At 46.5% G+C, this 24,117-nt stretch overlaps 1 protein-coding gene and 1 long non-coding RNA gene across 3 annotated transcripts in view; one reads left to right on the plus strand and one right to left on the minus strand.

The window, feature by feature from the left end:
- Positions 1-23,102, plus strand: part of LOC140408794 (uncharacterized) — a 39,886-nt gene extending 16,784 nt beyond the window's left edge. Inside the window, exon 3 of the long non-coding RNA XR_011940203.1 lies at positions 22,591-23,102. This is a non-coding gene — a long non-coding RNA (uncharacterized lncRNA). The remainder of the gene's footprint in view (positions 1-22,590) is intronic.
- lgi2a (leucine-rich repeat LGI family, member 2a) overlaps positions 22,085-24,117 on the minus strand; it is a 134,939-nt gene continuing 132,906 nt past the window's right edge. For both annotated transcript variants that reach the window (XM_072496505.1, XM_072496506.1), the window contains one exon: positions 22,085-23,423. In XM_072496505.1, the coding sequence (XP_072352606.1) occupies positions 22,606-23,423 (818 nt within the window). In that variant the 3' untranslated portion in view covers positions 22,085-22,605. The remainder of the gene's footprint in view (positions 23,424-24,117) is intronic.

A 24,117-nucleotide genomic window follows, 5' to 3' on the forward strand; every position in this document is an offset into this window, starting at 1 on the left:
AGGACCGGAACGTGGTCAAGGTCTGGGACATGGATGGATGGCACTGTCGTCCTCAGGGTGCGATTCATGAGTAATTGGGCTGGCGACAGGCCAGTGGACAGTGGGGCGGAGCGATAGGCCAGCAAGGTAAGGTAGAAATCGGACCCAGCATCGGCAGCCTTGCATAGGACCCGTTTGACGATATGTACTCCCTTCTCTGCTTTGCCGTTGGTTTGGGGGTACAGGGGACTGGATGTCACATGGGCAAAATTGTACTGCCTGGCAAAGTTAGACCATTCTTGGCTGGCGAAGCAGGGGCCATTGTCCGACATAACCGTGAGCGGGATGCCGTGTCGAGCAAAGGTTTCTTTACATGCACGAATGACTGCAGACGAGGTGAGGTCGTGCAACCATATCACCTCCGGGTAATTCGAAAAGTAGTCCATGATCAGGACATAGTCTCTACCCAGCACGTGGAACAGGTCGATGCCCACCTTGGTCCTTGGTGACGTGACCAACTCATGGGGCTGCAGGGTCCCACATGGTTGGGCCGGCAGGAAGCGCTGACAAGTGGGGCAGTCGAGCACTGTGTTGGCTGTGTCCTCATTAATGCCGGGCCAGTACACTGCCTCTCGGGCCCGTCGGCGGCACTTTTCCACGCCAAGTTGGCCCTCGTGTAGTTGTTCCAGGACAAGCTGGCGCATGCTATGGGGAATGACAATCCGGCCAGTTTTAGAAAAACCCTGTCTACTACTGCCAGATCATCTCTGACATTATAGAACTGAGGGCATTGGCCCTTGAGCCACCCGTCTGTTAGGTGGCGCATGACACGCTGTAGCAAGGGGTCAGCCGCTGTCTCGCGGCAAATTTGGACGAGGCGTTCATCCGAGGCAGGTAGATTGGAGGCCGCGAATGCTACATAGGCGTCAACCTGGCAGTCAAATCCCGCTGGGTCACATGGAGTGTTGACTGCCCTGGAGAGAGCGTCAGCAATGATGAAGTCCTTGCCTGGGATGTATACCAGTTGGAAGTCGTATCGCCGGAGCTTGAGAAGAATACGCTGGAGGCGAGGCGTCATGTCATTCAAGTCTTTCTGTATTATATTGACCAGCGGGCGATGGTCGGTCTCGACGGTGAATTGACAGTCCGTAGACATAATCGTGAAATTTAACAACAGAAGGCCCAGGCACTCCTTTTCTATCTGCGACTAGCGCTGCTCCGTGGGGGTCATCGCACGCGACGCATATGCAACGGGGGCCCATGATGAGGCCTCATCACGTTAAAGGAGCACTGCCCCAATGCCGGACTGACTGGCATCGGTCGAAATTTTGGTCTCCTTTGCTGGTCAAAGAAGGCTTAGACCGGGGCCGTGGTCAGTTTTGCCTTGAGTTCCCTCCATTCGCGCTCGTGGGCAGGGAGTCATTGCAAGTCTGTCGTCTTCCTGACCAGGTTCCTGAGAGCCGTGGTATGAGAGGCGAGGTTAGGGATGAATTTCCCTAAAAAATTGCCATTGCCCAGAAATCGGAGGACCGCCTTCTTGTCCTCTGGTGTTTTCATAGCTGTGATGGCAGCTACCTTGTCCGCATCCGGCTGCACACCCAACTGGGAGATGTGGTCCCCGAGGAACTTAATCTCTGTCTGACCAAAAGAGCATTTGGCCCTGTTGAGGCGGAGGCCATGCTCATGTATACGTCTGAATAAGCGCTGGAGGCGACTAACATGTGGTGGTGGACCAAATGATTATGACAGCGACATAGACGCGAACACCTTCAATACCTTCCATCATTTGTTCCATAATCCTATGGAACACTTCTGATGCAGAGATGATCCCAAACGGCATCCTGTTGTAACAATATCTTCCAAAGGGGGTATTGAACGTGCAGACTTTCCTGCTGGATTCATCGAGCTGGATTTGCCAGAATCCTTTTGAGGCGTTGAGTTTGGTGACGAGCTTGGCGCGAGCCATCTCACATGTGAGCTCTTCGCGCTTGGGAATTGGATAGTGCTCTCTCATAATATTGCGATTTAGATCCTTGGGATCAATGCAAAGTCTCAATTCGCCGGAAGGCTTTTTTACACATACCATGGATCTGACCCAGTCGGTCGGTTCCGTGACTTTGGAAATCACTCCTTGGTTCTGGAGGTCCTGCAGCTGCTGCTTGAGGCGGTCCTTAAGGGGTGCTGGGACCCTGCGAGGTGCATGCATCACAGGTGTGGCATTCGGTTTTAATAAGATCTTATAGGTGTACGGGAGCGTGCCCATGCCCTCGAAGACGTTGTGGTACTGGTTAATAATGGCGTCGAGCTGCGCCCTGAAGTCAGTGTCCTGAAAGGCAGTCGCGTCAGCAGGAGAGAGAGAGTGAGCTCTCTGAACTAAGTTCAACAGCTTGCATGCCTGCGCGCCAAGCAGGGAGGCTTTCGAGGAGCCCGCGATTTCAAAGGGAAGGATGGCTTTGCGTGACCTGTGCGTCACTTCAAGTTGGCATGAGCCACTGGTTCATCTTTACCCTGCAAATGCTGTTGGAATACATCGCGCTCAAAACGTTCATTCACCTCGATGTCACAGTGACCGTCTTGAATTTTGATTTATCTTCACCATCAGCAAAGGTGAGAGAATTGAAAATGTGGCTGGCATGTTCCCCAGCCGTGGATAGGAAGAGAGCGATCTTCTTGGTGTCTGAGGCAGCTTCCCGGTCTGTGGTTTCAAGGTAGAGCTGGACGCATTGTTTGAATATCTTCCAGTTGGCCCCTAGGTTACCGGTGATGCGGAGCGGCGGCGGCGGGCAGACGCTGTGCATTTTGCAGGATGGCTGTATGCTGGGGGAAGGCAGATCACCTGCAGGTAGGTCTAAGAAGTTCTAACATCCCTCAACTACTGGTACCATGATGTGTTGGGTACTCTGGATCCGTGGAACACATACAGGCTACCAACACTTAAAATAGTATAACACTATTTTATTAAGCTAGAAACTGCTGAACATACTTTCACTGTGGGTTAACACGATGTTGGATTAAACTAAAGACCTATGCTGGTCCTAACCAGTCTATGCACTCAGCACATGGTGAAGATCTGTGCTGTAAGCTCTGTCCTTCTGAGAGTCTGCATCCCGAATGAGCGGGAAAACTGATGCCCTCTGTCTTTATAGTGAGTGTGCTCTAACTGGTGATTGGCTGCAGTGTTGTGTGTGTTGATTGGTCTTGCTGTGTGTCCATCAGTGTGTGTGTCTGCACCATGATATGCTGGTGTATATTATGACAGGGATGGCAGCTTTTGGTCAGATCGTGGGAGTGTTTACATGTTTGCTAGTTGGGCTGGGGGGACACTGCTGTTTATTCTAGCCCACAAGCACTTGTGGTTTATAATTATCTCCAGTGAGTCCTAAAGATATTCATGTCAACCATCTTCACCTGAATTCACCTGAGGAAGGAGCAGTACTCCGAAAGCTAATTATTCGAAACAAACCTGTTGGACTTTAACCTGGTGTTGTAAGATGTCTTACTGGGCTCACCCCAGTCCAACGCTGGCATCTCCACATCATCTTCATGAATGTTAAGTCAAGGTTGTACCAGCTTTGCTGAAATTTTGTAATTTGTATAACGGTGAAAAACAATGAAAAGAATAGATTAGAATTTTCTTTTCATCTTATTCTAGAAAATGTAGCTAGAAATGCATATTATGTGAGAGTCAGAACATGAGTTAACATTTAGCTTTGGACCCTATGCCATGGAAGTTATAGAAAGTACTTAAACTCAACAAGGGCAATGACAAATTTGATAAAACAAAGTAGCGATAATTATAAATTGTAAAAAAAATCATTCTTGCTCTTTCTGGCAGATGGCACATTTGGACAGGAGAATAATATTTAAAAGAAAAACTACAGCAGCAATGAATTTATTACTTTGTAGGGATAATAAAAATTATAGGAGAGATGGTCTATGTCCAGACAATGGTTTGCCCAGGGAAACTTCTAGTAATGTGTATAAGACCATGAGTAAATAATGACATCTTACTGTTCCCCATAAAGATGTCTTCAGTTAAAGTCAAAAGCCTAGAAATCATATTGCACTTCATAACTAGAGTATGAGAGAGGTGGGGAGGAGTGGGAGCATGGAATGCACGGACTAACCGCACTGGTGAATACTAATGCAGACAGCAAGCAACATTTGTGTGACCTGCTGATTAGAATGATTCGTGCATAAAGCCAGCATTACCCAACTTTACATCTGTCTGGGAAGCCAAGTTGCTACTCTAATGCAGCTAGCACCTCTGAAAGGGAAGTGGATTCTGGCTACAAATACGACACAATATTTTGACAAAATGGCTGAAAGAGAGAGTGTGCTGGCATCAAAAAGCTCCAATGTTGTGCTGGTGGTGTTGGTGGAGACCACAGAGAGGAGAAGGAACATCCTTTATTCCCTAGGGGGACAGGAAGCTCTCCCAATATCTACTGAAGATGCAGTGAGAAGAGATCAGTGAGGACATCAATGCCAAGAACATTGCCTCAAGGTCACAGCTTCAAAAGGATCAAAATCCACTGGATTTGTTAAGATAAGAGAATTGCTAAAATATTTCGCATCACAGCTACACCACTCAAAACCTAATTACTTACAACAAACACCGCATTTTCAATACTGTCTTCCCCCAATACTCTGCACTGTGCCACCATTCACTAGACGTCCTTCTCCTCATACTAACACAGTCATCAATATTACACACCCCTTGCTGAGCCAGTGCTCACACCTCAAACAGACACGGGCAGCCCTTCCACAATCACAGCCACATTCTCCAAATTCATTGAATAGAGCAGACAGAAGGCAACAGGCCGCCATCATAGTAGGTCCCCCACCCTTCCAGCTCCTCTAACCTAAGGGGTTGAGTGAATATCAGGTAAGCTCTTTCTTTCTTTCTTTTTCTTGTTTTATCTGCAAGTTAGCTAGAGAGGATGGCAGGGAAGGCAGTGCAATGTTCCTCCTGCAGAATGTTTGAGGTGAGGGACACTGTCAGTGTCCCTGCTGATTTCACCTGTGGGAAGTGCACCCATCTCCAGCTCCTCAGAAACCGCGTTAGGGAACTGGAGCTGGAGCTGGATGAACTTTGGATCATTCGGAAGGCAGAGATGGTCATAGATAGAAGCTTCAGGGATGTAGTTACTCCGAAGAATGAAGATAGATGGGTGACGGTGAGAGGGGCTGTGAGGAAGCAGTCAGTACAGGGATCCCCTGTGGTCATTCCCCTTAGTAACAAGTATACCGCTTTGGATACTGGTGGGGGGACGACTTACCAGGGGTAAGCCATGGGGTACAGGTCTCTGGCACAGAGTCTGTCCCTGTTGCTCAGAAGGGCAGGGGGGAGAGGAGTAGAGCATTAGTCATTGGGGACTCCATAGTTAGGGGGACAGATAGGAGAATCTGTGGGAACGAGACTGGGTCCGTGATGTCTCGGATCATGTTTTCGGGATCCTTAAGGGGGAGGGGGAGCAGCCCCAAGTCGTGGTCCACATAGGCACCAACGACATAGGCAGGAAAAGGGAGGGGATGTAAGGCAGGTATTCAGGGAGCTAGGGTGGAATCTTACGAGTTATTATCTCTGGGTTGTTACCCGTGCCACGTGCTAGCGAGATAAGGAATAGGGGGAGAGATCTGTTGAACACGTGGCTACAAGGATGGTGCAGAGGGAGGGATTCAGATACCTGGATAATTGATGCTCATTCTGGGGTAGGTGGGACCTCTACAAACGGGATGGTCTACACCTGAACCAGATGGGTACCAATATCCTGGGGGGGGGGGGGGGATTTGCTAATGCTCTTCGGGAGGGTGAATCTAATTCAGCAGGGGGGTGGGAACCTGAATTGTAGCTCCAGTGTACAGGAGGTTGAGAGTAGTGAGGTCATGAGTGAGGTATCAAGGTCGCAGGAGTGTACTGGCAGGCAGGAAGGTGGTTTGAAGTGTGTCTACTTCAACGCCAGGAGCATCCGGAATAAGGTCGGTGAACTTGCAGCATGGGTTGGTACTTGGGACTTCGATGTTGTGGCCATTTCAGAGACATGGATAGAGCAGGGACAGGAATGGTTGTTGCAGGTTCCGGGCTTTAGATGTTTCAGTAAGCTCAGGGGAGGTGTGGCATTGTTAGTCAAGGACAGTATTACGGTGGCAGAAAGGACGTTTGATGAAGACTCGTCTACTGAGGTAGTATGGGCTGAGGTTAGAAACAGGAAAGTAGAGGTCACCCTGTTGGGAGTTTTCTGTAGGCCTCCGAAAAGTTCCAGAGATGTAGAGGAAAGGATAGCAAAGATGATTCTGAATAGGAGCGAAAGTAACAGGGTAGTTGTTATGGGGGACTTTAACTTTCCAAATAGTGACTGGAAATGCTATTGTTCGGGTACTTTAGATGGGTCAGTTTTTGTCCAATGTGTGCAGGAGGGTTTCCTGACACAGTATGTAGATAGGCCAACGAGAGGCGAGGCCACATTGGATTTGGTACTGGGTAATGAACCAGGCCAGGTGTTAGATTTGGAGGTAGGTGAGCACTTTGGTGATAGTGACCACAATTCGGTTACGTTTACTTTAGCGATGAAAAGGGATAGGTATATACCGCAGGGCAAGAGTTATAGCTGGGGGAAAGGCAATTATGATGCGATTAGGCAAGACTTAGGATGCATAGGATGGGGATGGAAACTGCAAGGGATGGACACAATTGAAATGTGGAGCTTGTTCAAGGAACAGCTACTGCGTGTCCTTAATAAGTATGTACCTGTCAGGGAGAGAGGTAGTGGTCGAGCGAGGGAACCGCTGTTTACTAAAGTAGTTGAATCACTTGTCAAGAGGAAGAAGGAGGCTTATGTAAAGATGAGACGTGGAGTTTCAGTTAGGGCGCTTGTGAGTTACAAGTTAGCCAGGAAGGACCTAAAGAGAGAGCTAAGAAGAGCCAGGAGGGGACATGAGAAGTCCTTGTCAGGTAGGATCAAGGAAAACCCTAAAGCTTTCTATAGGTATGTCAGGAATAAAAGAATGACTAGGGTAAGAGTAGGGCCAGTCAAGGACAGTTGTGCGAGGAGTCCGAGGAGATAGGAGAGGTGCTAAATGAATATTTTTCATCAGTATTCACACAGGAAAAAGACAATGTTGTCGAGGAGAATACTGAGATACAGGCTACTAGACTAGACGGGATTGAGGTTCATAAGGAGGAGGTGTTAGCAATTCTGGAAAGTGTGAAAATAGATAAGTCCCCTGGGCCGGATGGGATTTATCCTAGGATTCTCTGGAAAGCTAGGGAGGAGATTGCAGAGCCTTTGGCTTTGATCTTTATGTCATCGTTGTCTACAGGAATAGTGCCAGAAGACTGGAGGATAGCAAATGTTGTCCCCTTGTTCAAGAAGGGGAATAGAGACAACCCCGGTAACCATAGACCAGTGAGCCTTACTTCTGTTGTGGGCAAAGTCTTGGAAAGGATTATAAGAGGTAGGATTTATAATCATCTAGAAAGGAATAATTTGATTAGACATAGTCAACACGGTTTTGTGAAGGGTAGGTCGTGCCTCACAAACCTTATTGAGTTCTTTGAGAAGGTGACCAAACAGGTGGACGAGGGTAAAGCAGTTGATGTGGTGTATATGGATTTCAGTAAAGCGTTTGATAAGGTTCCCCACGGTAGGCTACTGCAGAAAATACAGAGGCATGGGATTCAGGGTGATTTAGCAGTTTGGATCAGAAATTGGCTAGCTGGAAGAAGATAAAGGGTGGTGGTTGATGGGAAATGTTCAGACTGGAGTCCAGTTACTAGTGGTGTACCACAAGGATCTGTTTTGGGGCCACTGCTGTTTGTCATTTTTATAAATGACCTGGAGGAGGGCGTAGAAGGATGGGTGAGTAAATTTGCAGATGACATGAGGTCATGTTGCAGCTGTACAAAACTCTGGTGCGGCCGCATTTGGAGTATTGTGTGCAGTTCTGGTCGCCGCATTATAGGAAGGATGTGGAAGCATTGGAAAGGCTGCAGAGGAGATTTGCCAGGATGTTGCCTGGTATGGAGGGAAGATCTTATGAGGAAAGGCTGAGGGACTTGAGGCTGTTTTCGTTAGAGAGAAGAAGGTTAAGAGGTGACTTAATAGAGGCATACAGGATGATCAGAGGATTGGATAGGGTGGACAGTGAGAGCCTTTTTCCTCGGATGGTGATGGCTAGCACAAGGAGACATAGCTTTAAATTAAGGAGAGATAGATATAGGACAAATGTCAGAGGTCGGTCCTTTACTCAGAGAGTAGTAAGGGCGTGGAATGCCATGCCTGCAACAGTAGTGGACTCACCAACACTTAAGGGCATTTAAATGGTCATTGGATAAACATATGGATGATAATGGAAAAGTGTAGATGGGCTTTAGATTGGTTTCACAGGTCGGCGCAACATCGAGGGCCGCAGGGCCTGTACTGCGCTGTAATGTTCTATGTTCTAAGGCCTCATCTCACGCCCTGACCCTCTTGAAAAAAGTATCCTGGCTATGATGGGAAAGGAGGCCAAAGCCACTGGTGACACAGCAGGATGTGCTGTGCAGGGTTTGTTTATGCAAAATCCTTTTTGTCTCTTCCTATTCTCTCTCACCCGACACAGTCCTAGCAAACTGCAGATGATTTTAACAGCCACTTCTTTCACTCTGGTCTCACTCACACCATGTGCTACCCTTGCTTGTCTTTTGCATATTTTCTTGAGGGTTAGCGGTATTCAAAGTAAAAACTGATTTTTTTCAAAATGTTTCAGTTTTGTTGGGGTTCCACAGAGAAATTAGAGTGACCATATTCCGATGACCTAGCCTCTGATTTGTGTATTTGTGATATATGCAATTACTGCTGTCTTTTGGCTTAGGGTTCCTAACTGGTTGGCTCAGTCTGGCATCAAAGTGCAATAATTTAATTGTTTCAATTTGAGGGTTTCTTCTGGGTGCTCCGGTTTCCTCTCATAGTCCAAAGATGTGCAGACTAGGTGGAGTGGCCATGCTAAATTGCCCCTGGTGTCCAAAGATGTGCAGGTTAGGTGGATTGACCATGATTGATGCACAGGGTTACAGGGATAGAGTGGGAGAATATGCCTAGGTAGAGTCCACTTTCGCAGGGTCGGTGTAGACTCGATGGGCCGAATGGCCTCCGAATGGCAGCACGGTAGTATAGTGGTTAGCACTGTGGCTTCACAGCGCCAGGGTCCCAGGTTCGATTCGCTGTTGGGTCACTGTCTGTGCGGAGTCTGCACATTCTCCCCGTGTCCGCGTGGGTTTCCTCCGGGTGCTCCGGTTTCCTCCCACAGTCCAAAGAGGTGCAGGTTAGGTGGATTGGCCATGGTAAATTGCCCTTAGTGACCAAAAAGGTTAGGGGGGGTTATTGGATTATGGGGATAGGGTGGAAGTGAGGACTTAAATGGGTCGGTGCAGACACGATGGGCCGAATGGCCTCCTTCTGCACTGTATATTCTATGTTCTAATATAAGAGGAAGAAAAAGGCCAGTGACAAGGTTACTTATTCGAAAAAAAGCAAACTGCAGGGAGATAAGAAAAGGATTGTGCCAGATTAAATGGAAGAAAAATCTAACAAATAAAAGTATAGGTAATTGATGGGAAATATTAATATAGGAGACAGAATGGGTGTAGACCAAGTGGTCACGTGATGACCTGGCTACTTAAAGAGTCATGTAACAAAATCATGGGCATTCTCCCTGGAGTGCGGGAAGAGTAGAAACAGCTGCTCAGAATAAACAATTGTTATCAGTCCTTGGTCGCCAGTTATTGGAACCCAGCACTTCTACCTTTTATTAAAGAAAAAAAGTGTATTGACAGATGTTTTTAATGGATAAATAGTGTCACAACACCCTGGACTAATACGCGGTAATTCCAACCCCATTTGACCCGGAGTTGCAACATAGGTGAAATTAGATTTTATTTAAAATACCCGAGGTCGTTGGTTGAGACCAGTAAGCTACAATCACCAGGTTTGTAACTTTAACACAAGTAACAATTTATTATGTACAGCAGGGTTTTTCAAAGTACGGGTCTGACCCACGGGCGGGTGTTGGGATGGTCGCAGGGCGATTGGTCGCGCCATTCCCGCGGTGATCCCGATCGCGGGAGAAGCGCTACCGTCTTTTACATTGAGAATGGCGCCAAGGTTGAAAATGTCCGCAGCTCCGTCGGAGAGGGTGAGTCAGCAATGGGGGGAGGTCAGCAGGGTGGAAAGAGAAACATAAATGCCCGCAGCCCGGGGCTCACCCCTGTTTATGTGGAGGTGGCCGAGTGTCAGACGGTGTCCCGAAGGTTTTGTGCTGGGAGCTCTGAGTGAGTGAGACCCAGCGATTGAAGGGGCAGCTAGGCTACTCCATCCCCAGGGTTGGGAGGAAGACCCTGTCCCTCATGGGTATTGGAATCTGATTCTTGCTACACTTGCGCCCAAAGGTGCTATCTTGAAGAAATTTAGCCTTTTTGCATTTTGACATCAGTGGCAATGAAATTGCATCCTGGAACAATTTTAAAGCTAGGTTGTGTTACCAGCTTAAATAATGCTCTTTTCTGTTGGTTATGTTATCTGTGGTGCCTACCTATCAAAAGAAAAATACTTATTGCACCCCAAAAAAAAGAGAATGGCCACCTTTTAAATGAAAATAAATCACGCTGTGTGGAGTCTTCTGGCCGGAAGCGGCAGCAGACAGCAGGTAACGCACCCTGCATGTACACTTAAGTATCCGCCAGGTATGTGCTTTTGGTGCCAAATCACAGAGCACTGTTGCTTCCATTTTCCAGCTGCTGCCAAACAAGGCAAGTGGATTGTGAAGATGAATGGTTTTCCTGAACATAAGAGACAACCAGAACCTAAAATAAGCAGTTTACCTATTTCATAGATTTCATAATTTCATAGATTTCATTGCAGAGGGTCTCACAACAGAATCTGCTGGAGTGAGCTGCTCAAGAGAATCCAGGGCAGGACAGAACAGTGCTAGTGTTAACTCTGCACAGAGCTCCATGGCCTCTGGTTAACAGCCTACAAAAAAGAAACTTAACTCAGAAACAAACCAGTATACAGATGATTTATTGCGGTATGGCTTTGTCAGTTGTTCCAATGCAAATAAGGATGCAAAGTCCACGTGTATTATATGCAGGGAAGTACTGGAAAATGAGAGGAGAAGTTTCAGATTTTGAATGAGAAGTGGTGAATGAAAAGTTATTTTTGAGGTTGAGAGCCCAGAGTCAGTTATTAACTTAGAGGTGATTCCAAATTAAAAGATAACAATGCTGTAGCTGACTATGTAATAACACATTAAAAACACAACAAAAGCCCGAGGCTGTCAGCATTCTAGAGTAGCATCTCCCAGAAGTGTCCAGTGCTGAGTAAAACATGCATTTTGTTGCTATCATCCTTCACTATTTTTAAAACGAGTTTTTATCGACATTTCATTATTTACATTAGTGTATACAGAACTCTTCCTCAACATGGACAATACAACTATAATGCGATACATGTGTTAATTGCAGCATGAAGTGACAGATTGCTGGTGATTGTGGAGCCTAGCTATGTGAAGCTATCACATATTGTCAGTGCTGATGAATGGCAGTGTGACAACATCTTGGAGAATGGCATTTATCTTCCTGATGTAGATGGTCAAAGTAAACTCTTTACAGGCATGAGTAAGTCCGTCTATTTGCCAATGCAGCTATGAAACAGGTTAACAGGCAATATTTTCTGGTATGCAATCTTTTATTTCCCATTTTGTGTGTTAGTGCTCACTATATACAACACAGGAGGTCAGAAGACTCTAATCTCCAGAGAATGGATTCTGAGTTTTATTGCTAGTCTATTTGGTGTATAACAAGTATATAACTGAACAATACAGATCAAAAGGTTTCTCTAGTATCCAAAAACAGCACAAACTGAGATCTGTTTCCAGACAAAGGCGGCAACTGCACAGTCCAATTGCAGTGATGGCAGAACTGCTGCTTCTCAAGCAGTACATCGCTCGTGCACTCATCTGAAACATGAGTTCAAGTCAGTTACTTAATTAGAAAATGTTCCCTGTGCACATTGGTGCAGGTGTTAAGGAACCCAGAATGACACTAGCAGCGCTCATGAGCTTTGAGCTGCCAGGATAATTTAACTGGATGCAGTCAATTAAAAGTGGATGCAGTCAATTAAAAGTAAGTGGCTAAATAAAGCTGGGTGTAATAAGCATTAGTCCAAAACCAAACAAAAGTAAATGTAAATTTGAAGCATGGGATAGGATCTGTGATTTTACAACCAGAGTACCATAGCTTCCAACCCCCTGATGGCTGGCAAAATGGACCTACTGCTGCAGTGGTGAGTGTCAAGATGATTGCATTCTAATTGTAAAAAGTTAAGTCTCATGTCTTCATTTGGCTTTACTCACACTGTGTCAGTCAGCAGATAGAATGCATGAGGGAGTGAACTTTATTGAAGCATTCACACTTCCAGTTGTGATTTCATCACATGAAAGGTGGACTCTTCCCATTTTGATCTTAAGTTTTTCACATTGATTAACATAATTTTATCCAACCTCGTATTGAGCCACTTAAGTTCCCACCAGTAACAAATTGTCATCTGTAAATGTCAACCATAATTTATTTGGGGATCGCAGTAAATGTATAAGTAAATATATTTATATACATTTACTGTTAAAAGTGTTTCATACCCCACTGGACAATTTCCTCTGATATGTTAAAAATGAGTATTTATTTTGCAAAATAGCTTCATATTAATTCTATTTTTGCTTCCTCTTTTTCATAAATTGATGGAAGGATCTTGGTGGAAGGATCTGTTGCAGTTATGAAATTTGATACAAGCTCATTTTTGTGTAACTAAGCAATCAGTAATTTGCCCTTAGTTTAATATGGTTAAATGGTGCACAACAGATGTGTGTAACATGAAAGTGTAATTTTCAAATATTAATATCAACGGGCAGGTAGTTCATAGGTAGAAAATATAAGCCCCCATCTTAGCTACGTAGTTGCTTTTGGAACACAAAAGAGTTTAAAATGATTCGTGTCGTGGTTACTTTTAATTTGGCAACCCAACAGCTTAAATTTACATAATGCCTTTAACCTAATGAAATGTCCCAAGGTGCTTCACAAGAACATTAGAAAACAGACTATGACACCGAGTCACATAAGGAGATATTAGGTCAGATGACAAAAATCATCAAAGAGATCATCAATCGTCAAAAAGATAGGTTTAAAGAAATCTCTTTAAGGAGGAAAGCAAGGTAGAGAAACAGAGAAGTGCAGAGAAGCAATTCCAGAGCTTAAGGCCCAGGTACCAGAAAACATAGACAGTAGTGGTGGAGCGATTAAAATTGAGAAGGCACAAGAGACCAGAATCACAGGAACACAGCTACTTCAGAGGGTTGTGGGGCTGGGGCAGTATCACTAATTTTGATATTAATGATAACGTGGACTGAAGCTTTACATGTAAACTCAAGGCTCCATTCTGTGCACTTATGTGGCCAACAAAGACAAAAGCTAAGACATTCTTAACTTATATATTTGCTGGGTTTGCACATACATTGTTGAGCAGGCCAAATTTTCACTAATTTATCCTCTCCTGGCCTGTAGACACTAACTCTCAGAGATATGGGATGCGATCAAAAGGCCTCATTGAGCCTGACATGGTGACGCAACTAGGCCGTTAAATCTTGTGAGATTTGCGACACTGTGAACGCCTCATGAGATATAACGAGAACCCGCAAGACATAACGAGAACTCGTGAGACGTTACAATCTGGATCTCACCCTCGCTAGGCGAGATCCAGATTAACTTATTTAAATAAGCAATTAGCGCCTGATTCCCTCGAGGCCCGGGAACAAAGAGCCTCACCTAGGAGACTTTGCCATGGTGCCGTTGAGCACTGGTCCACATAAAATGAGGGGGGGGGGGCTCACAGGCCATCAGCGGCACCCGAGTGATCGGGCTCTGGGCAGGGTGGTACCCTGGCACTCCCACTGGCACCCGGACACCTTGGTACTGACAGGCTGGCAAGGTGCCATGTTTCCCATGCGAGGCATCGGGCCTGGGGGCACCCTGCCCTTAAGAGGTGGGGTGAGGGGATGCTCGAGGACACCCTATGAGGTAAATTGGGGCAGTGGGGGGGGGCTCCGGAGGTCGCGGTGGGGTGTCCGAAGGAGGGGTGGAGGGATCGGGGCAGCATTTAAAATGGCGTATCCAGAGGAAACCCCATGCAAACACTGGTGGAATATGCAAGCTCTACAGATACAGTCAACCAAGGCCGGAATTGAACCCAAGTCACTGGCGCTGTGAGGCTATATTGGTCATATATGAGGTTATATTGTCATATAACAATCGATCATGTTGACTTTTTTTGAACTGAAAATGAAATATCATTATCCTAATTGTGTTCAGTATCAACATTTGAACTTTCGTATACATCTCATCTCTCCTCCAGGGCCTTCATGTTTACGACAACAGTCTGTCCACTTTCCGCACAACAGTTCTCCAGGAGCTGATTCCTACAGATGTTGCACTGTCATAGGGCTCATGCACCCTCCCACATATTCACACAATAATGAGAGTGAGTTCGAGAATTACTTGGAATTCACTACTTTTTTTTTAATAAACAATTTTAGTGAGATCTTTTTGGCATTACAAACAGCAGTACAAAAAAAGTGTACACAGAACAAGAAAAATAGTGCAATCATCGAATCCCATCCCGCCAAGACCCGCCTAATTACCCCCCTATTCTACACTACCCTAACCCCCCCCCCCCCCCCCCCGCTGCTGACGATTAATTCTCCACGGAGAAGTCGATGAACGGTTGCCACCTCCGGGCGAACCCTAACAGTGACCCTCTCAAGGCGAACTTAGTCTTAGCTAGGCCGAGAAAGCTCGCCATGTCAGTTAGCCAGGTCTCCGAATTCAGGGGCTTTGAGTCCCTCCAAGCTAGCAGAATCTATCAACGGGTTACCAGGGAAGCAAAGGCCAGAACATCTGCCTCTTTCTCCCCCCTGATTCCCGGGTCTTCTGACACCCCGAAAATCGCCACCTCTGGACTCATTACCACCCTTGTTTTCAATACTCTGGACATGACGTCCACAAACCCCTGCCAATATCCCCTAAGCTTTGGACACGCCCAGAACATGTGAACATGATTCGCTGGTCCTCCCGCACATTTTACACACCTGTCCTCCACCCCAAAGAATCTACTCATCCTGGCCACTGTCATGTGGGCCCGGTGGACCACCTTGAATTGGATCAAGCTGAGCCTGGCGCATGTTGCGGTCGCATTGACTCTGCTCAACGCGTCCGCCCATAAGCCATCCTCCATCTCACCACCAAGCTCCTCCTCCCACTTACGCTTCAGCTCCTCGGTCTGCGTCTCCTCGCTCCCATAAGTTCTTTGTAGATGTCCGAGACGCTCCCCTCTCCCACCCATCCCCTGGACACTACCCTATTCTGGATCCCCCTTAATGGCAGGAGTGGGAAGGATGATAGCTGCCTGCGCAAAAAGCCCCACACCTGTAAATATCTAAATTTGTTCCCCCTGACCAGCCCAAACTTCTCCTCCAGCGCCCTTGAGCTAGGGAAGCTCCCCTCTAAGAACAGACCCCCCATCCTCTCAATTCCCGCCCTTCGCCATACTCGAAACCCCCCATCCAAGCTCCCCGGGGCAAACCGGTGGTTGTCACGTATTTGGGACCAGACTGCTGCTCCCACTGCTCCAACGTACCTCCTCCACTGACCCCAGATCCTCAAGGCCGCCACCACAACGGGGCTGGTGGAGTACCTCGCCGGCGGTAACAGCAGAGGTGCCATTATCAACGCCCCCAGACTGGTGCCCCTACATGAAGCTGCCTCCATCCGCTCCCAAACCGACCTTGCCCCCACCACCCACTTCCTTATCATGGCTATGTTAGCCGCCCAGTAGTAATTACTGAAATTCGGTAGGGCAAGCCCTCCCCTCCCCCCGATTCCGCTCGAGCATCACCTTCTTCACTCGCGGGGATTTACCCGCCCACACAAAGCCCAGGATGATTTTGTTAACCCCCTTAAAAAAGGACCGCGGAATGAAAATTGGGAGACATTGAAATACAAATAAAAATCTCGGTAGGACCGTCATTTTGACCATCTGCACTCTCCCAGCCAACAACAGCGGTAGCACATCCCATCTCCGAAACTCGCTCCTCATCTGTTCAACCAACTGGGACAAGTTCAACTTGTGTAACCGGCCCCAATTGCACGCCACTTGTATCCCTAAGTACCTGACACTGTCCCCTACTAACCTAAACGTCAGCTCCCCCAGCCGACCCTCCTGACCCCCTCGCCTGGACTACAAACATTTCGCTCTTTGTCATATTCAGTTTATATCCCGAAACCATAATTTCACCCATCCCTGCCCCTGGATCTGATACGTATAAGAGCAGGTCGTCCGCGTACAGTGAGACCATATGTTCCACCCCCCCCCCCCCCCCCCGAACCAGCCCTTTGAAGCTCTCGGAGCAATTGCCAGCGGCTCTATAGCTAACGCAAACAGGAGTGGGGAGAGGGAGCATTCCTGTCTTGTCCTCCTGATACAGTCTAAAATAGTCCGAGGTCATCCTATTCATCCTCACACTAGCCTCCGGGGCCTGGTACAACAGCCTAACCCAGTCGATAAAACCCCTACCAAACCCAAATCGTCCCAGCACCTCCCATAAATAGTCCCACTCCACCCGGTCGAACGCCTTCTCCGCATCCATTGCCACAAGATTTCCCTTAGTGTTGGGTGGGGTTACTGGGTTATGGGGATAGGGTGGAGATGTTGACCTTGGGTAGGGTGCTCTTTCCAAGAGCCGGTGCAGACTCGATGTGCCGAATGGCCTCCTTCTGCACTGTAGATTCTATGATAATCTATGTCAACTACCTCAACTTCCCTGCTCTCCGGGGGCATCATAATCACGTTGAGCATATATTGGCCACTAACTGCCTGCCCTTGACAAACCCGGTTTGATCCTCCATAATCACATCCGGCACACAATCTTCAATCCTGGAGGCCAAAACTATGGCCAGCAACTTGGCGTCCACATTAAGCAGTGAGATCAGCCTATCTGACCCGCATAGCTCCGGGTTCATGTCCCGCTTCAAAATTAACGAAATGGTGGCCTGTGACATCGATGGGGGCAGCACCTCTCCATCCCTTGCCTCATTAAAGACCTTGACCAGCAACGGCCCTAAAATCCCCAAGAATTTCTTATAGAATTCCATGGGATACCCGTCCGGCCCCGGGGCTTTACCCGACTGCATTGCCTTCAAGCCCTCAACTATTTCTTCGGCCCTAATCGGGGCCCCCAGCTCATTTACCAGCTCCCTACCCACTCTTGGGAAGGTCAGTCCGTCCAAAAAGCGTCTCATCCCCTCAGGCCCCGTGGGGGGTTCCGAGCAATAGAGCCTACTGTAAAAGTCCCTGAATGCCCTGTTTAGCCCTGCCGAGTCCCCTACCAAATTCCCATCTCCATCAATCACCCTCTCTATTTCCCTGGCCGCCCCTTCTTCCGAAGTTGCTGTGCCAGCATTCTGCTGGCCTTCTCTCCATGTTCGTAGAACGCACCACTCGCCTTCCTAAGCTGCTCCACTGCCCTACCTGTGGACAGCACCCCGAACTCCGCCTGCAGCCTCCGACGTTCCCTTAAGAGCTCCACCCCCCGGGGTCGCCGCATACCTCTTATCTATCTGTAGGATCTCCTTAACCAGTCGGTCCGTTTCTGCCCTATCCGTCCTGCCCTATGAGCCCGGATCGAAATCAGCTCCCTTCTCACCACTGCCTTCAGCGCCTCCCAGACCACCGCTGCTGAGACTTCCCCCATGTCATTAACCTTCAGGTAATTCTGCATACACTTCCTCAGCCTCTCGCACACCGCCTCGTCCGCCAACAAGCCCACGTCCAACCTCCATTGCGGTCGCTGGAAGCTCTCCTCACTGACCTGCAGTTCCACGCAGTGTGGGGCATGATCCGAAATAGTGATGGCCGAATACCCCGTGTCCACCACCCCCGCCAGCAAATCCCTGCTCAAAATGAAAAAGTCAATCCGGGAATAAACCTTGTGAAATTGCGAATAAAAAAAAAAAAAAACTCCTTTCCCATCGGCTGCCTAAACCTCCATGGGTCGATCCCCCCCATCTGTTCCATGAACCCTATCAGTTACCTTGCCATAGCTGGCACCCTCCCCGTTTTCGAACACGCCCGATCCAGGCCGGGGTCAATGACTGTATTAAAATCCCCTCCCATAACCAACTTGTGCGAGTCCAGATCAGGTACCTTCCCCAGCACCCTCTTTATGAATTCCACATCGTCCCAGTTTGGCGCGTACACGTTAACCAAGACTACCTTCCTCCCCTCCAGCTTACCGCACACCATGACATAACGCCCCCCCCCCCCCCCCCCCGTCCCCGTCCCCCCGTCCGAGACTATACTGCCCACCTGAAATTGCACCCGCTTATTGATCAAAATCGCCCCCCCTCTAGTCTTTGCGTCCAGCCCCGAATGAAAGACCTGACTGACCCAACCCTTCCTCAGCCTGACTTGATCCGCCACTTTCAGTTGTGTCTTCTGTAACATTACCACGTCCGCCTTCAGAGCCCTCAGATGCATGAACACACGTGCCCTCTTAACCGGCCCATCCCCCCCCCCCCCCCCCAACCGATCAGCCATCCCCTTTCCTGGGCCCGTCTCCAGACCATGCGTCGCATCTCCATCGGCCCCCCTTCCTGGCAGCCCCCACCCCCGAGCTCCTCTCTGTCCCAAAACCTAAGTCCCTCCCTCATCAGCAGAGTAACCCACCCTGCTTTGAAACCTAACCCCTGCCATATGTTCACCGTATACACACCCCCCACTGATCTTCCGTAGAGTAGCTCACCCAGCTAGCCTGGTGACCCTCACCTCTGGCACCAAGAAGTCTCCCACCTATTGTTCCCTACTCCCATCACCCCCACCCATCGACACCACTTCCCTCATCAAACCGACCCCAAATAATCGCCCAATTAACATAAGAGGCAACCCAAAACGAAAACCCCCCATAGTGCAAATCAAAGTAATAAAAAGTAAAAAGCCACACCAGCCACCCCCACCAAAACACCAAAAACCCATAGAAACCAAATAACTTTTACCCATCTTCAACCAAACTCAAATGCAAAAGAAAAATGACAATCAAAACGTATAAACATCACTCAGGAAACTTCAACTTAAAACAAAAAGTTCTCAGTTCAGCACCAGCCCTTTCTTCTTGACAAAGTCCATCGTGTCTTCGGGCGACTCAAAATAATGGTGCTGGTCCTCGTGCGTAACCCAAAGACACGCCGGGTGTAACAGCCCAAATTTCACCTTCTTCTTGAACAGAATCGCCTTAACTTAGTTAAAGCCTGCCCTCCTTCTAGCCACTTTCACGCTCAAATCCTGATACACACGCAAAATGCCATTGTCCCATTTGCAGTTCCGCGTACATTTGGCCCACTGGAGAACATACTCCTTGTCCAAAAACCTTTTGAACCGAACCACCATCGCCCTTGGGGGGTCCCCCAGCCGCAGCTTCCTCGCCATCGCCCTGTACGCCCTGTCCACCTCCAACAGTCGGGGAAAACCCCCTCCCCAGAAGCTTCTGAAACATACTCGCCACAAACGCGCCAGCATCAGCCCCTTCCGGGAGACCGACAATTCTTAAGTTCTGCCGGCTAGCTCTATTCTCCAGGTCTTCTACCTTCTCCAGCAGCCTTTTTTGCTGATCCTTCAGCATCCCTACCTCCAGCTCAACCACCGTTTGGTGCTCCTCCTGGTCCACCAGCGCTTTCTCCAGCTTCTGAGTCGTCCGATCCTGGGCATCCAGCGTGTGCTCCAGCCGATCGATCGATTCCTTTATCGGGTCAGGACAGTCCCGTTTCTGTCTAGCAAAGCCCTCTTGGATGACCTGCATCAACTCCTCCATTGATGGTTGGGCCGTCGCAGCAGGGGTCCGAACATCAGCCATACTGTCTTCAGCCGCAACCTCCAGCCAGCCCTTGCTTATCTTCTTCCTTTTCGATCCCTTGGAGTTCTTCATTCCATACACCAATGTGTGGATCCAGTACCAAATTATCTGCGCCTTCAAAGCCAGTGCTCAAAACCACAAAAAAGTCAGGGGAAACAGGTCCAAAAGTACGGCCAGAGCGGGAGCCGACAAATGTGCGACTTACTCCCTCATAGCCGCCGCCGGAAGTCCCGGAATTCACTTTTTGAATCACTGTCCACAATCCTGTGAGAATGGATGTTGGTGGCAGGGACAGCTGTGGAGAGTAAAGTATCGAAGGTCACAACCCTTTCAAAGTCTCATTCAGCTGGAGACTGATACTGTACTCTGGGGCTGTTCAACAGAACCAAATAAAGTTAGAAATAAGTTTTAAGTAAATGAATGCAGGGCGGAAGGAAAACTTAAAAAAAGACTGGAAGGGCTGTGTTCGGATGGAAATCAGCAGAAATTAAATCACCAAAGAGTTTGTGGTGCATAGTCAAAGGGCACGGTAAACATAGGATCATAGAATGCTCACAGCACAGAATGAATTAATTTGGACTATTGTATTCTTTTCAGCCACATGGCTGAGTTAGATAAATTCTTGATTGATAAGGGTGTTGAGGTATTGCGGGTAGAGTTGAAGTTATAATCAGATCAGCCATGATTTATCAAATTGCGGAGCCCACCCCACCCTACCATGCCCTCTCATACCTCCATGGGAACTCACCTCCATGCCCTCTCACAACACTGTGCTAACTCATTCTCCAACCACCCCTCATGCTTCTTCACATCCTCCATGCCCCCTACAACCTACTCCCCCAGTAACCACAATTGGAAGACATCAGGAACCACGTGGAGGTGAAAATAATTCTAACAATCAAATCCAGTTTTTCCTCATACATACTTAAAAGTGAAAAGCCAAGGTGACATGTGGCACAGTGGTTAGAACTAGGACTATGGCGCTGCGGACCCGGGTTCGAATCCCAGCCCTGGGCTCTGTCCGTGTGGAGTTTGCCCCGTGTGTGTGGGGTTCACCCCCACAACCCAAAGATGTGCAGGTTAGGTGAATTGGCCACGCTAAATTGCCCCTTAATTGGAAAAAATAAATAATTGGGTACTCTAAATTTATTAACAAAAGTGAAAAGCCTCAGATTCATAAAAAACAATTAAAACTTTTAAATCTTCTCAAGTGGTTAATCACTTATCAAAACAAATTTCTATTCAGACTCCACATCAAAGACAGCTAATCAAATTCTGAACTAAGAATCTCCCACTGAGATAGCTGTAGCTTTTGAAACTCAAACATAAACCTTGGGACTTCTATTCAAACTATATGAACACTTGATAACTTTTATTTTCTAACCTACACCAGATGACATGTCAATCAAAGAAGTCCAGCAGAGCATTTTTTAAAGCAACCAGCGGAGCATCTTTTTCATGTTTAACTAGTGGTGTATTTAAAAAAACTTCAGAACATGACACTTAAACAAACCTTATCTACTCTTCAATAATTAATCACAACTCCCACACTGCAGGTTAAGAACAGCCAAAATAGGGCCTATTTGAACTAGCACTAAGCACAACTGCCCTGCTCAGTTTGAGTTTCCTGCCTGTGTGAATCACACGCCACCCCCTTCAGCCAAAATTTGGATCTGTAGATAATGGAGACAAAATTTCCGCATCCAGGTCCTGCTCACCATTTTTAGATGTACTTGGAGATCTTCCCGTGTCTGTGAAAATCTGGCCATGACACTGCATCTGCACTTTTATAGCAAGTGCACCCCCTAGTGTTGCAGCACAAATAAACACACTCATTCTGACGATGAAAGCAGATGGACACACTTACGGAAGAATCGCCACAATTGCCATTCTGCTGCTCAGTAAATTTCGCCATTGTTCATTTGCTTCTGCCAAGCTAAATTAGAAGGTAAAATGTATCATACATGTGTAAAAGTGAATATTTCAGCAATTGGAATCACCAAATTACAAAATAAATCCTATGCAACCAGCAAAATCTGCCTCTTTAAACAAGTTGTGTAAATGGTACTTAACACTACTACCAATATAATCAGTCAGCACAGTGTTAATTCAGGAAGAGTATTTTATTTTGCTGTAGGTTACATACAACTTTGACATATTTATTGCTTAACTGACATTACATGTTAGAATTGTAATATGCATATATGCATATCGTAATCATAGAACATATGTTAATAATGACCAAGAGTTAATTTCATAAATACTTTTGGTACTGTGGAATAATGTACTGACTAAAAGGATTGCAAGTTTTTTAAATCATTTTGTTATAATCGATAAATACCTTTTTGGTTCTGAGTTTGGCAATTTAGAGGAAGTCAGTAAATGGAACTTAAAACTTGCCAAATATTAGGGAATGAAAATCATGACCTATCTTCTGCTTCAGCTTCTCCTAAAAAGAAAGTCACCAGACACAGAAAGAAAAAGACTACCTGATTGTTCAGTTTTTATATTTCTGTTTTTTCCTCATTGTACATCTGTAATTTAACACTTTACATTTACTTCAGTTCCCTCTGCTTCTAAAGATTTAATAGCCATCTAACTCACCTTTTATTTTGATTACAGTACCTTTTCATCAAGTTACAGACTCAAATCAACAATTGCATGCTCAAAAATTTGAGTGTTGCCTTTAAAACTTGCAGCAAATAAAAAATCCATTCGATCTGTGGATACAGAAGTAAACGACCGAGGGGCCTGTACATACATTTCCTCAAATTTTGTGAAGGCTTTCTTTTGACTATCCCAAATGTAAATCTGAGAGAAAGTGTAGTCACTTCCTACAATCAAATAGTGGCGATCCTTGAATGAAAATGGCTGCAGTGTCATTGAGCCTCGCGAAGGAAGATCTTGCACTTCAATAAACTGTGTTGTATTCCATTTCATTATTTTAGAATCTCCAATAAATCTTGTCAGGCAGATGAACAGGTCATTTTTAATTCTAAAACTTTTCACAGCGATAACATCCTCCATATGTTTCATTACACTTTGTTGAACAAACTGCTTTGTTTTCTGGTTCCATTCAAAGATGGCTGGATCTTGTGACCGACTTGTTAATATTAAACATGATTTCCCATCAATATTGACATATTCTGAGTCTGTGTCTCTGAACCATTCATGCAGAGTCTGATAGGAATAGAAGCCTTTGCCGCTCCATTTATATATTGTTGATAACCCAGCTTTTGAACTGTCAACTATAATAAAGAACCACTCATTATCGATCTGGAAAGCCTCAATATCATTTGGCTTTGAAATTTTGGAAACTTTGATCTCTTGAAATTTCACAAATTTGGTCCAGCTGTCGTCATATTTGTAAATGGCAGAATCACCAAAGAGTTGTGCAACTATAATAAAGATTTGCTCTTCAATTGTTACTGCTTTACAGCCAATTATCGACTGACCTGTAAAAGTAGCACAATGCTGTTATTTCACATTATATTAATTACACTCACAAATCTAAACACCTCAATAACTGTGAAAGTCATGTCAGGAGGAACACTTTTAAATAAAGAGGCTGTATGATCATATGAAAGAGAAAGAAAAGCAGAAGAGACTGCTCATTACAATGATGAATTGCATTTATGAATGCTTTTAATGTAGTAAACCATCCCCAAGGCCCAGCACAAGAACAAATTTGACACCAAGTCATATAAAGTGGTATTAGGATATGTGACTAAAAGCACAAATGGGTAGATCCTCCAGGTAAACTTAAAAGAGAAAGGAGAGGTAGAGAGACAAAGACGTTCAGGGACAAATTTGCAAGGTTAGTAACCAAGAGACTAGCTGAAGACACAACTACCAATGGGCGAGAATGAAAATGAGGAATGCACAATCCATGTGCATCATCCTCTGAATTGGAGGAACATGGAGATCCTCCGAGGGTTGCTGAGCTGGAGGGGGAGTAGGTGATGGAGATAGGAAGGGGTGAGCACATGGTTGTAGCACAGAGAGAAACAATGCTTTCTCATCATATTTTTGTTCATTTTGTTCAAAGTTAGCTGACTTTTGAAGCAAATAGCCTCTTATTATCTGACAAAACATTCTCCTGTTTTTTTGGACAATCTGATTACTAACAGCTATCAGGAACAGTGAGGC

This window comes from Scyliorhinus torazame, chromosome 3, assembly GCF_047496885.1.
Source record: "Scyliorhinus torazame isolate Kashiwa2021f chromosome 3, sScyTor2.1, whole genome shotgun sequence".
Classification (NCBI taxonomy): domain Eukaryota; kingdom Metazoa; phylum Chordata; class Chondrichthyes; order Carcharhiniformes; family Scyliorhinidae; genus Scyliorhinus; species Scyliorhinus torazame.